The sequence below is a fragment of the Haemaphysalis longicornis genome, unplaced genomic scaffold (assembly GCF_048455015.1).
Source record: "Haemaphysalis longicornis isolate Haplotype H1 unplaced genomic scaffold, Haemaphysalis longicornis Haplotype H1 scaffold_8, whole genome shotgun sequence".
Classification (NCBI taxonomy): Eukaryota; Metazoa; Arthropoda; class Arachnida; order Ixodida; family Ixodidae; genus Haemaphysalis; species Haemaphysalis longicornis.
Window position 1 is genome coordinate 173,536,914 of NW_027526445.1, and position 14,385 is coordinate 173,551,298.

The following is a 14,385-nucleotide window of genomic DNA, read 5'->3' on the forward strand; positions in this document are numbered from 1 at the left end:
CGCAGCTCCTGCTCGCACCCCGCCCTCGCCTTTCTCTTCTCGGTGGTGTGTCTTTTTTCCAGCGGCCGCTTGGTGTCTCGCGCGATGTGAAATCTTCTTTCACCATTTTCACCGTAGCGGCCGCTGATGACGATGAGTCGAAGGAGAAAAAGAACGCCAAGGCGGAGTCGACGATTTTCGAGCCTCAGACGTCAGCTCCTTGAGGTGCTGGGATTGGCATTATCAGTGCCGGCTCTATTATCATTTGCGGCTTCAGAAACGGTATATTGCCGCTGGGGTGTTTGTTCTGCTCTTCTGCGCTTCATATAAAATTCCAAAAGATTCACAACGTAATTCGATTCTTATTCTGGCACCTCACCTAAGCCCTCCAAAAGTCTTCATTTCTGAATATTTTTCTTGTTTTCTTCTCCCTCCTCGACCAGAAAATTCGCATCCCTCTGGCTATACGACAAAACATTCGCGTTGCTCCAATCCCAAGAAATATGCACCCCACCTACAACAAAGCACGCCGAGCAGCAAGATCCCGCACCATCTATAATCAATACCACCACCTCCCCTGCACCCGATATACAGATGCATCGCCATACCCCCACAAATCTGCACAAGCCGCCAGCGTGGTTAATGCCAGAGGAACTGAGCTCGCTGCAGTGTCTGTTTTCACCAACTCCACCGAAACAGCTGAAGAGGTTGCCATTGCCCTTGCCGCCACAACAGGCCAAGACTTTTTAACCATTGTTACTGACTGCCAAGCCGCTTGCAGGAACTACCTAAAAGGACGCATATCACAACCCGCCTTGAAAATTCTGCAACAAGCAAAACTACTCCCAGAACTGCAAATAATTTGGACTCCAGGTCACGAATCCCTCGGGGGTAACGAAGCGGCACACGCCGCTGCCCGCGCTCACTCACACCGGGCCGTTTCCCACGAGGGCCACGAACCCCCATCGGAAGCAACAGTTAAGCCCACCCCGCTGCAAACATACGCCGAAATACTCGCCCACTACAGGAACGAGCGTCGCAAATACCCATTCCCCCACCCGAACCTCTCTCGCGATGAAGCTACTACCTTCCGGCGCCTACAGACAAACTCCTACCCACATAACACCCTGCTACATGCCATGTATCCCACCCAATACCCTGCCACATGCAACTCCTGCCCCCACCCAGGCACCCTGTACCACATTGTATGGGAGTGCCAGCAATCCCCTTCCCTCACCCCTAACCCCAACCCTACTTATGAGCAGTGGGTGGAGCTGCTGACCAGCTCCGACCTTCCACACCAGCGACGATTGGTGGAGAGGGCACGGATGGCCAGCATAGCCCAAGGCATCCCGGACTAAGGAAGCCTCCCACCGGGCGGGTGCCCTAACATCAGCACCTGGTCTCCAATAAAGTTTATTCATCATCATCTCCCTCCTCCTCCTCCTCCTCCTCCTCCTCCTCCTCCTCCTCCTCCTCCATCTTCTTCTTCTTCTTCTTCTTCTTCTTCTTGCTCTTCCTTTTCCTCCTCCTCCTTCTCCTCCTCCTCCTCCTCCTCCTCCTCTTCTTCTTCTTCTTCTTCTTCTTCTTCTTCTTCTTCTTCTTCTTCTTCTTCTTCTTCTTCTTTATTTATTTATTTATTTATTTATTTATTTATTTATTTCCATTTTTGTTTTACTGTAATAATGACTAATTTTCAAACTCAATTCCTCAAACACAAGAAGAAAAAAAGCTTCCAAATGTTTCTAATTTTTCTCGAGTAATGTATCTAGTCAGTAATCTCTTTCGGTTTAACGACTCATGTTTGGCCGATCGCCTGGTTGGGTATGCGCCAATAATATAAGGAACAACGACAACAACAACAACGAAGATGGCGGAGGCGCTGATCGTCCATGCCGACGGCAATCACGACTTGGACGCCGACATCGAGGAAGACGAGGCCGTCACTGCCAAAGAGGGCGCCGAGGGCGAGACCGCTAAACCGAGTGACGCTACCAAGACGGCAGCCGCGAAAAAGGTGGAGGCGGCCAAGAAGGAAGCCGTCGAGGGAAGCAAAGCCGAGCCGGAAAAGGCGGCCGCTAAAACGAAGGCAGCCGGCCGCAAGGCCGTCAAAGCGACCGCCAAAGCCGCGGCCGCAGGCAAGGAGCCGATCAGAAATCTGTGGGTGACTGGGCTGGCCAACACGACGCGGGACGCCGACCTGGAAGCGCTTTTCGGCAAGCACGGCAAGGTAACCTCGGCCAATATTGTCACCAACGCCAAGACGCCCGGTGCGCGCTGCTACGGCTTCATCACCATGAGCACCGCAGAGGAGGCTACCGAGTGCATCCAGCACTTGCATCACACGGAGCTTCACGGAAAGATGATTTCTGTCGAACGCACAAAGCACGGGCCTGGAGGTGATCTGCGCAAATCTGAAGCCAAGACTGCAGCCGCAGCCAGCACCACTGCGGGCACTACCAAGTCAGCGGCGGCCAAGGAGGGGAAAGAGACCACCCCGAAGGCAAAGGCAGCTACCAAGGCAAAGGCCAAAGAGGCTGCAGAAAAGAAAGCGGCTGCTAAAGACGGTGACGGTGATAAGGCTGAGGATGAAGAGGCTGCAGAAAAAGCAGCGGAGGAAAAGGAAGAGGCAGATGAAGAGGAACGTGATGAGGAAGGGAAGGGCAAGAACCGGAGGCACAGGGACGACAAGGAGCGGCAACGCAGTCGAAGCCGCTCACGCGAGCGTTTCGGGCGCGGCCGTTTCTTCCGCAGCCCATTCATCCGGGGCTTCCGGTCGATCCGAGGCTTCAGGCGTCCGTTTATCCGGAGTCCCTCCTTCCGGGGACCATTCCGCGGCCGCATGGGCACCGACTTCAGGGACCGGGAGCCGTTCCGCCGCAACATGGACGAAGCCGCGTCTTTCCGCCAGAGGGAGCTTGGGCGCTGGCGGCGCGAGAAGATCTTCCGCATTGAGGCTGAACGTGAGCGCATCCGCGTGCAGCGCAAAAAGCTCGAGTGGGAGCTTATGGAACTCTTGCGTGTCGAACGGGAGCGCATCCAGCGGGAACGCGAGGAGCTTCGGCAGCAAAAGATGGGCCGGGTCGCCGGGTTTGGTGAGAGACCCAGCTTGATGCGCCGGCCGACCAAGCGACGGTATGACGAGGGCCCTGGCGGTGGCTTGATGGTTGACGGGCCACCGCGCATGGAGGCCGGGGGCGGTGCCTTCTGGAGGGACCGCAAGCGACCCCACGTTGGGCGCCAAATATGGTACCGGGGTTCTTGCACCCGGCCGCGGTTCCCAAAAAGACACTGAGCCCCCTGAAACCACACCTTTACTGGGAGTCCCGTTCCGCCAAGGGCCACTCCTCAGCCGAACCCGCTGCGTCCGTCCAGCCGAGTCCGTCATGTTCTGCCCTAGGTCATGTCGCGCCACATCCTTCTCTTGTACCGGCACATGTCCATCCTTTGGGATTGTTTTCCGCCACTGTTGCACGGTTACCACAACACTTAACTGAAAATGTTCCTATGTAACGGCCTGAACTGATTTTTTAGTAATAGTGTATCACCAGTTTTCTTTAAATAAAAATAAAAACCTCACAGCGGCGAGGCCATTTAGTGAAAAGTAGCTTAACTAAAGTATCTTTCTTGTTTGTTGTTTATTTAAGTGTAGTAGTGATATCGTTACGAACATTTTCATAAGTACATAAAACTTTTCGTCTTGGTGCGCGATGGTTTTTGAGCCCGTGGGTCACTGTAGTGTCTTATAAAAGTGTGGCCAGGTGCTGAGTCCCCTGTTGCTCCGGAGCGACAACCCAAACAACATTTTTTTGTTCTCCCGCGTTGCATGGTTCTTTGGACATTTCACCTCAGCTGCTGACAGACGAGGGTACCCGGACCTTTAAAGGGACAGACAACCGATTTTTATCGAGTATATATTGTCTATCCCAAATGGGAGGGCATCACTTAAAGCACCTTGACGAGAAACGGTTTTTCTGATAACGCCCTAGAACTTTTTAAATCGAAATGTTCAGAACTACGAGCCGTATGTGTCCCTCCCAAAAATAATGTTGGCAACTATGACAGAGTAGCTCCAGTAGCTCGGCAACATACTTTTGTCTATGCGAAATGAAAAACGATATTTAGAAACTTGGCCCCAGCTAAAAAAGTTTGAATTGCAGGCTTTCCTGTTCCTTTGTGTTTTTTTTTTTATGCAACGGTCTATTTTGCACGAATGCGCCGTCTTTTGGGATAGACGATAGGTAGAATATGGCTTCACGTTGTGGAGGTGGGAAGCTCGATTCTTCTCGAGCGCGACGGTTTTTTTTTTTTTTTTAAAGCTGCCGTTGGCGTATTTAGAAACAGAAATCAAATATTTTGGCAGAACAAACGCCCCTGACTCAGGCAGTATTGTCAAAGCTCCTTCGCTGGGTCTGTTCCCTGAACGCTGCCGTGGCTGCCGTTGATTCTGGGCATGGAGGCTCAGTTAGCCACACTGAGAGCCACCCAGCAACGGCGGGCGGCGTGTATTTAAAAATTTCAAAATAATGTTTAGAAGTACATATACAATTTAACCTGGTACAAATACTTGTGTTAAAAGGTTTTCAATACGTAAATAAACGTTTCAGCAGTTACAGTAGCTGCTAGGTTTGCAGGTCACGTGACAGGGACACATATTGTAGTGTCAAGTTTCGATACGAACCGCCACCCTTCCGATTTCAGGAAGTTTGCTGCCAAATAAAATTATTTCCGCCAATTTGTTTAAAAATTGCTTGTGGTTACCGGGCTATATAAAACGCTGGCTTTCTAATGAGCTAGAGAACATATACGTGACAAAAATCGGTTGTCTTCAAAAAAAATTACACCATCTTCCCGTAGGGGAACCCTGAGTAGTATGCAAAGCAGCCATGGGGTAGACTGAAGTTCCCATTAGTTTTCAGTTCGTCGTTTCTGTTGACGTTCAGCTTCGCGTGCCTTCATTGTATCAGTAGCTTCTTGACGTAGTTTGAATGAGTGAAGGGCATAAGGCGCGTTCGTAGCACATGCTCCCGTCTGGGTTTGTAACGCAGTGGGAAGAGCGCCACGTACCTCCCGTTGCGGCCAGAGAGTCGTGGGATCGAAACCGGGCAGCGCCTAACTATTTCTTTTTATAGTGGACTGCGAGGACGTCAGCCAAAACGCTGACCGGGCTGAAGAGACGCGCATGCGCAGTAGAGTGCGGACTGCGGACAGCGACAATGACAACGAGGGAGGGAGGAACACAGCCCCAAGCATGAGATGCTTCGCATCTGAAAAACCTTGGTTTATTCCTCTGTCATAGGAATCGGTAAAACACGAAAGTGAAATGTGCAGCGAAATCTGCAGCTGAGCATGTTTTGCGGGTAGGCGGCTGTCTTGTGGGTGCGCTCGGCGAGCGACGTCTTGCTGGCGGGTCGCTTCGGCAAAGGTGTGCTGGCGTCATTTCCGTGACGGATATGACGTCAGTGAAATCTTGGTGTATCCCGGGATAAAAACACTTTCGTGTTAAAATATAAAACCCGAAAACGAACAACGAACAACCCTAAGTGTAACATGCTCTTTAGTACTAAAGGTTGCTTCCCCGCAAGAAGACCCTCTGTGCAGGGGTGCACCCTTTACAGGCCGCTTGCGTCATTGTACTGGCGTCACTTCCGTTGCGGATATGACGTAAGTAAAATCCTCGTGAAATATGGGACAAAACACTTTCGTGTTAAAAAACCGTAGTTGATTCCTCTGTTATAAGAATCGGTAAAACACGAGCAAGTGAAATGTGCAGCGAAATGTGCAGCGAAAGGAGCATGATTTGCAGCGGATGTCTTGTGGGTGTGCTTGGTGAGTAACGTCCTGCTGGCGGGTCGCTTTGGCAAAGGTGCGACCATTTTCTGCTCCCTGGCGCGTACTGCAGACGGGTGCGTTGCGACGAGCTCAGCTTGTGGAACGCGAGAGGCACAGAGGTACAGGTTTGGACCGTGAACCCCTGAAAGCGTTCCGCTTCCCGCTGGGGTGTCTCTCGTCGTCGCACCAAAGCAGTCACGAACGCGACATTCACCTGTCAGAGTGAAGGGGGAACCAAGGGAGAACCAAGCTAGGTCGACCCCCAACTCCGCTGTTACTCCAGCCTTGCGCCACTAACAGGCTTGAAAGTCGGCTTCCCTATTATAATACCCTATCGGTGGTGGTGCACCCTTTACAGGCGGCGCAGTTCTTTTTCTTGGTATCTTTTGGTTACGTCACCGAACATAGCTCGGGCTTAAACAGCTCCGCTAGCAATAAATTATGCCGATTCATATTATTTTAAACATCGTGAGGTACAAATCTACAATGTACAGTCTACAGTCTAAAAATTTACAACCAGTGCATACTGCCGGTGATGGCGTACAGAGCTAAAACTTCGCGCCTTGCTAAACAACTAGTAAGCAAACTTATGTCGGCTCAACGGGCCATGGAACGAATAATGTTAGGAATAACACTCAGGGACAAGAAACTAGCTATCTGGAACAAATTAGCGTTGACGACATCATGGTTCAAATAAAGAAAAAGAAATGGACTTGGGCAGCTCATTTACTCAGACGAACCGACAACCGGTGGATGATTAGGGTAATAGAGTGGACACCAAGAGATGGGTGTAGAGGAAGGGGAAGGTCAATAACTCGATGGAGGGATGAAATACGAAACTTCGGGGGTAAACTGTGGACTCGAGTGGCGCAGGACAGGAGCGGTTGGGGGTCATTGCGAGAGGCCTTAGAGGAGGAGGAGGAGGAGGAGGAGGTGGTGGTACAAAACATCTTCCCGCCTGTAGAAAATGTTCAGTCCACCCGAGTAAATGGGTACTAATTACCTCCAAAGTTGGAGGTATTTTACGCCATTTTTCTTAGTTTCCAACACCCTAATTTGCAGCTTTACACCCTCGTGGGAAAAGGGATTGAAATGACCCTTCTTGGTGGCTGTTGAAATGGTGTGGAACATTTGTTTGGTGTTTAATAAACTTCTATGACTTATTGAATACAATAGCCACCTCCGATTAAAAAGCTTTTGCAAATCTGCATGCTAACTTGTATATGCTCACATGAAAAGGCATAATGCTAATATTAGCGCTAAAATATCTCTTTTTTTGCGACAAGCCCACCGACTCTATCAGAGGACTTTCCTCTGCTGGCTATAAATGCAAGAGCAGATTATTTCTGAGTAACTATGCAGGGCCGTACGTACCCAGAAATTTTTTTCGGGGGGGGGGGGGGGGGTTATGAATTTTGGGACGGGGGTAGTTTTGCTGAAAGCAACAGTAAGTATTGTTTACGTGCTGCCTGGAAAAGATTTCGGGAGGGGTTCGAACCCCCAAACCCCCCCTCTGGGTTCGGAACTATGTACTCGCTCTTCCTATGCATCCCAATGGCTTTCTTGCCGAACTCATTTGAGGTCAACGTGGGACTTGTGTGCAGGGCCGGATTAAGGTGGGGGCTACGGGGGCTGCAGCCCCGGGCCCCCAGCTGCCAGGGGCCCCGCTCGACCATTTGGAAAAAAAGGGGGTTCTTGAGTATGCTTGCTGCCCGCATCAAAAGTTGAAGGTAGGAGCTTCAACCTCACCTTCACAACGAAGCTAATTTGTTACAGGCGGGGAGGAGCGGCGAGCCCCGCACCTTATGGTTCGCGTCCATTTCAATTTATGTAGTTATTCGTCCTACTCCTCCTTACTTTCCCAAGGTATCTGAGGAGACGTCTTGGACCAAAAGTCGTGGGTACACAGGCTGGCGGCGCCCAAAAAGCCGCTTAAAAAAGGCCCCGAACTCCGCTCCGGTCTTTTCCGGCACAGGTCGTTTCGGTAGTCTTTTCGGTACACGAACCTCTAAGTACGCGGACGTTACGACACGCACGCGTTTCGGCATAAGAAAGGGTCGGGCATGCGAAAATGAACTAATTTCTGAAGAACATTGTGAACTGTTTAAACCTGAGGGACATTAAATGCAATTATTGAGAACTTGAGCACTACCCTATGGGGTGAGATATCTGCGTACACAGTTTCTGCCAGAAATTTCAGTGCATTGCACTTAACACGGAAGTTCGATGAAGACTGGTTCCATAAAGCTGGTGGATTATTTGAATTGCATAAGGGTGATATCGACTCGATATTTCTCGCTGAAGTGGTTCAGTTTGTTTGCACTACCTGGATGTTGCACTTTCTCACATACAATCGCTAGTGGCCTTCTCAAAATGGTAATGCAAAAAAATATTGTTTCCATCGCTGTTAGTTTATAATTAACTCTTCCTGTAACAAACTTGCGGACTGAACACTTACTGAATGAGCGAGTGGGTGAGTGAGTTAGTCAGTTTTCAAGTTTTTCTTTTATTAGATATGTATTCAGCTTTGTTAACATATATTTGTACATAAATCCTCATTTCCCTTCATCATATGAACAACATCTCCAGTTCGTCACTCCGGCCACAATCTCCGAAAATTTCAACACCGCCTCCATGCTGAACACTCTTCCAAATCAGCAACAGCTGGGCGATTAGATTTCTGATCGACGCCGAACTTCCGGGAAGAAACTTTACTGGTTAGAACTAGCGACAATACATACGTCCTGTCCATTTTTATGCGTTTAAAACTAAAACCTTAAAGGCTTAAGAAAAAGTGCGTCTTGTAAGAAAACACTCTTCTGTACTATGGCGTGTGCAGGCGGACAAGGCACATCGATTATTTGTGAATTAGTGATGGACCAGCAATCAAACGATGCTGACTTTTACGCCTGATAAAATAAGTTATATAATACTAGACATCAAGCCAAGAAATTAGTTTCCGGAAACAGTGAAATTATGTATAATTTATTACTGATCAGAGAGCATAACATGGGCTTCGAAATTTTAACCATAATAAAGCGGAATCATTATCATCATCGCCACATCCTCATCATTAGGGCCCCAAAGACACAGCAGCCCCGGGCCCCAAAGTCTGCTAATCCGGCACTGCTTGTGCGTGTTGAATGTGCCTGTATATCACGCTTCTGGCTAGCCGATTCACATTGTCACGCGTAACGGCGCTGCCCACACCCTTTTTTAGGCTGTTGAGCAACCTTACACCTTTCTTAGAGGGTGTTCCCAAGAACACCCTTATTTCATCCTTGCACCCTTTTTAGCCAAAACACCTTTTAAAGGTGTGCACCATGGGACAAGATTTTTACACCCGTTCCCAGCAAAAAGGGTGTAAAAAAGTTTAATCTGTATACCGGTGGCGACCGATTGTAGCGAAGCAGGTTGTTCATGAACAGGCCACCATTGTCAGCGGTGATTAACTTTTAGAATTTGATGCTAGCTGCGTACGTGCTCAGGCGTTCAGGGCATATATTCGAAGTATGCAGTGACGATTGATCCCCCACTACTCTCTCTCTCTCTCTTTTTCTAAGCAGATCCAGCGAGGGAACCACATCATGCAGGTGATACGGGGCGGAGATCGTTTACGTACACCACCCTCGCCCCTTCAGCTCAAAGTAGCCGTTCATGTTTATTGTAAAGAGTAAACGGGCTCTCCCGTGAAAGACCACTTTAAAAAATCTTAAATTGGCTGCTGGAAAAGGAGTAAGACACCAAGACATGGTCTACTGAGAGGAACATTGGCCAGTGATGCACGCCGCCTGCATTGGTATGGACCAGCAGAAGGGAGAAGTTTCATTCACAAAGAAACATCGTCATCCCCCCAATGGAAGTGCCAGATCAGTCAGTCACTGGCTTTTGTCACTCTGTCACTCTGTTCTCTGTGCATCAGTCAGTCATTCTGTGCATTTTGTAACGAATTAGAGACAACAGAACATTTTTTCCTCTCCTGCCGACGGTACTCCTGTATACGAAAAAGATACTTGGAAAATAGGTTCAACCAGCTGGCCCTCCCACTGTCTCTTCCTCTAATCTTATCATTCGGGGCGAATGTGCTGGGTTTTAGCCACGCAGATCTTTGCTCCGCCGTGCGCTTATTCATTTCGGAATCTAGCCATCTCCGGTGTTAGCCCCAGGCCATTCCGGGTTTCCCTCAAAAAGATCCCAGCGCTTATGATCACTGCTATCGGTGCCTTCCCGCCCACTGGCTCTCCATCACCAACTTCTCTACTTGTTTTGTTTCTTTACAAACTGTTCGTGGTTTTCTTTCTCTTCTTTATTTTTTCTAAGTTTGGATTTTATATTGGCTTTAACACTTCCTGATGCTACATCTCATGTTCGGGCAGCCTATTTTTTTGCTTATATTTCCCCCCTGAACGCCTATTTTAATTTCATTCGTTAATTCTATTTCTTTAATTACTGTGTATACAGTTTCTCTCGGTGAAAGCCCCTTTCCTGGCCAACCCCCCTGAGTGGGTATGAGCCGTATCATCTGGCACCACCACCATCACCACCATCTTCATCATCATTAGAGGAGGGCCGGCGTGGTGGCCGCGACCATGGGCTGCGGGCGGCTGCAGCGGTCGCTGCTGCTGCCGTGGCTCCTGATGGGGGCCGTGTGCGGGGAGCTGAGCGACTTCGTGAGCCGCTACGAGCGCGTTCGCATGGAGGCGTTCAGCGTGCCACCCACCCGCAGTGTAGACGCCATGGACGTGGCGGCAGACGCGCAGGGCAGATTCCGGGTCTCCTTCCAGGCGTACGGACAGCACTTCAACCTCTCGCTGGCCGAGGACCCACGACACGTGGACCGCATTCCCGTGTTCGTGCACAACACCAGCGGCTTGTCGCGCGTCGCGTACGAGGCCGACTACAGCCTCTACATCGGCCGCCTCGAGGACAACCCGCGGTCCGAGGTGATGGGCTACTTCCGCGACGGCGTGTTCGATGGCGTCATCCGCACCGAGAACAACGTCTACTTCGTCGAGCCGGCCGACAACTTCTTTCTCGAGAAGCAGAACTACGACGCGGTCGTCTACTCTGGCATGGAGGTGATGACGCCGGACTGCGTTACCATGAAGGGAGGCGTCCGCGCCTGCTTCCAGAACACGACGCGCGCCGTGGGGCCCTCCAAGCAGCTGCAGCGCATGTCGGCCCAGGAAGACCTGCTGACGCGCATGAGCGCCCAGAGGATGCGCTCCCCGTCGTCCGGCTCGTCGGGGCTGCGGGTGTGCGGCATCGAACTCATGGCCGATCACTCGTTCTTCCGGTCGCGCAACCGCAACGTGAACCTGGTTGTGCAAGAGATGATTCTGCACTTGCACTACGCCGACCTCGTGTTCCGCAACACCGACTTCCAGTTGCCGTTCCGCGTGGGCCTGATCCCGGAGAAGGTGACCATCTTCACCGAGCCCAGCAGCAAGGGCTACCCGCTCGGCCAGGAGGACCTCTCGGCCAAGGACTACCTGGCGAGCTTCTCATTCTACGTGCAGCGCCACTGCCTCGTGGTGGGCTTCTCGCACCGGCCCTTCGAGAGCAACACGCTCGGCATCTCGTTCGTGGCCAACCCGGACCCGGAGGGACCCGTGGGCGGCATATGCGAGCTGCCCATGCGCTTCATCGACCAGGACACCATACACAGCTTCAACATCGCCTCCATCACCACGAGCACGTCTAACCGCAAGCGCGTGCCGCACGGCGTCTCCTTCGGCACGGTGACGCACGAGATCGGCCACAGCTTCGGCTCGCCGCACGACCCGTCCGCTGACCCGGCCTGCCACCCGCTCGGCAAGTCGGGCTTCTTCATCATGGTCAAGTACTCGGTGGACGGCTCGCTGCCCAACCACCGGGCCTTCTCGCCCTGCTCGGTGCGCGAGATGCGCAAGGTGCTGCGCGCTAAGGGCACCTGCCTGGCCGAGGATGGGGCGCGCTGCGGCAATGGCATCATTGAGCCCGGCGAGGAGTGCGACTGCGGCTCGGAGGCCACGTGCGACACCCTGGACCCGTGCTGCGCGCCGGCCTCGTCCGTGGGCCCGCACGAGGCGCTGCTGGAGCCGCCCAGGCCGGACCAGCCGTGCACGGTGCGGCGCAGCCGCGGCTCCACCTGCAGTCCGCGTTCGTCCGCCTGCTGCAGCGACCAGTGCGGGGCTACGCTGCTCGCCGCGGGCAGGAACGCGTCGTGCCGGCCTTTCGACGAGTGCATGTCGACGGGCGTGTGCGACGACAAGGGCGTTTGCCAGCCGCTCGCGGCTCGCGAGGACGGCTACCCGTGTCGCGGCACCAAGAAGACCTGCCGCCGGGGCAAGTGTCAGTCGACGCCGTGCCAGGACCGCGGCCTGCTCGACTGCGTGTGCGTCGACGAGGGCCGGTACGGGAACGACGAGTGCCACATCTGCTGCCGGAACGGGTCGCGCGGCGCCTGCCTGCCGGCCATCGAGCACGGCCTCAAGTCGCTCGACGGCCGCCTGTTCGTGCAGCGCTCCGACTTCTTCTGCCACGACCGGCGGGGACAGTGCGACGGCTTCGGCATCTGCATCGTATCTCCCACCATCTCGCACAGCAGCACGTCCTCAGCGGCCTCAGTGCGGGCGCCCGTGGTCGTCGTCGTCGCGATGCTGCTTGCGCTGAGCCTCCGGCTGGCGCGCGAGACGCAATAAAGTACAAAATTGGTCCGAGAGCAGAAGGCGGCCTGCGAGACGCGGGGCGCGTCCACGGGGGCGGGGCCGCGGCACCGCCCAGACGCGGGGTTTGAGCTCGCGGCGGCGGCGGCGTCGGCGGCGCACTCGGGCGGGAAGCAGCATGCGCCGGGCGACCGAGGCTGGCCCGGCGGAACAGACCGAGGACGTCGCTGCGCTGCCACCGCCGTCGGCGCCGCAGACGCTGAGCTTCTCCATCGAGAGTATCTTGCGCCGGCCGGGCCCCCATCACGTCGTCGGTAAGCTAAGCTGAGCTTCCGGTAACCTAACCAGAAGATGCTGCCGGGACATGCCCGGTTATCCGCATGACCGGCCATGGAGCGATGCTTAACTTCGTGCCTCAGGTGCATATATGAAATGAATGAATTTATTTCTGTAAAACTAATACAATTTTACGGAGGGTATTTGGAGGAAAAAGTTGCGGGTAGGCAAGTTGACAGGCTTTTTTATTTTATTTTTATTTATTGGTACTGAATGCCACTATTTAGTCCCAGGCAGGAGGGGAACAATACAAAAATGACTAAGCAAAACAAGACTAGCATCGTCACAGGCAACGACGGAAGTACATCAAATACATTAAAATACATCAAAGTATACATCACACAGTACAAGCAAAGACGGCAAAGCACTTTATAACACCACTGCAGTCCTAAGCAAACAAGATTTAAAATTCACATTGGCAGACAGCAGTGGAAAAAAGACTGAGTAATAAACGAATCACAGGAAGAGATAAGGAAAGAGAAGAGTTGAAAGTGAAACCCAAATGAAACTGACAATCCCATTACTTCATAAACAGCGCTGTACATCCGACAAGCACGAAGTTTTCTCGAGTTTAAATGTGTAGTTCTTCGATATTCTTAACCCCTACAAAACGACAACAGTTTTTTTTATTCGTCACCCAATCAAGGCATGTGTATCCCCTGTGAAATTCCGGACACCACTGAACACATTATTTGGACATGCCCTCGATTTCAAACTGAAAGACAGGTTCTCCTAGACACCCTTCCCGCTAACTTACGACCAAATTCTTTAAATGATCTCCTGCGTCCCTCCTCCCCACCTAATTTAGCGAAGGCATGCACTCTCCTGCATTTCATATCCCAACCCACTATTTTTCCCTTGCTATTTCCCACCCATACCCGTCGTGAACCCTAACTTATCGCTGCCCCTAAGGGGGTCTGATGCACTAGCAAGAGACCCCCGGTTGTTTGTTTTCTACATTTCAATAAACGTTGGGGAAAAAATGTATAGTGGCTAACTGGGCATATTAAGAACAGACAGATTCAATGGATACTACAGTTGGAAGCAAATAAAAGAGGCGACGAAAATCAGAAATAAGACACTTTTTTAGTACCCGCGGTAAACTGGAGCGTAACATTTGTATGTTATGGTTCTTGGCTGCTTTATTTTTACTTTCTATTGATCCAATATTACTCTCGAGTATTATCGAATGGAAGCTATTGCAACGAAATCACCACCTCGGAGTTGCTCGAGCTCGTAAACGTGCGGTATATCTTTTACAAACTAAATTTCTATTTGATAGAGCTCATTTTCAGTCTGCACTGCGGTATTTGAAGGGCTGTCCCAAAGCCAGTGATTTGCAAGGCTTGAAAGGGAGAGCTGGTCTCATATCGAGACAGTATCTTTGCATATCTATTTTGAGACTAATTTGAATGGCTAAGAATTTAGCTAAGAACTAATTTGAATAGCCCTCTCTGTTGCTACTGCTCCGGGTGACTAGGGTAAGCTATAAATTAGGTTGACAGATTAATTCATGCCACTGGTAATCGGAGGCATTATATATGAATGAGATCGGCCTTAGGGCAGCTTGTAAAAAGAGGGTGCATGTATG

At 51.5% G+C, this 14,385-nt stretch overlaps 2 protein-coding genes across 2 annotated transcripts; both read left to right on the forward strand.

The window, feature by feature from the left end:
- Window positions 1-1,849: 1,849 nt before the first annotated feature.
- On the forward strand, window positions 1,850-3,274 carry LOC144148586 (uncharacterized). The gene has a single exon (XM_077680101.1). It carries the CDS (start codon window positions 1,850-1,852, stop codon window positions 3,272-3,274), a length of 1,425 nt encoding a protein of 474 aa, XP_077536227.1.
- Window positions 3,275-10,400: 7,126 nt separating this feature from the next.
- Window positions 10,401-12,494, forward strand: LOC144148587 (disintegrin and metalloproteinase domain-containing protein 10-like). The gene has a single exon (XM_077680102.1). The coding sequence runs from the start codon at window positions 10,401-10,403 to the stop codon at window positions 12,492-12,494; it is 2,094 nt and encodes a 697-aa protein (XP_077536228.1).
- The last annotated feature ends 1,891 nt before the right edge of the window (window positions 12,495-14,385 follow it).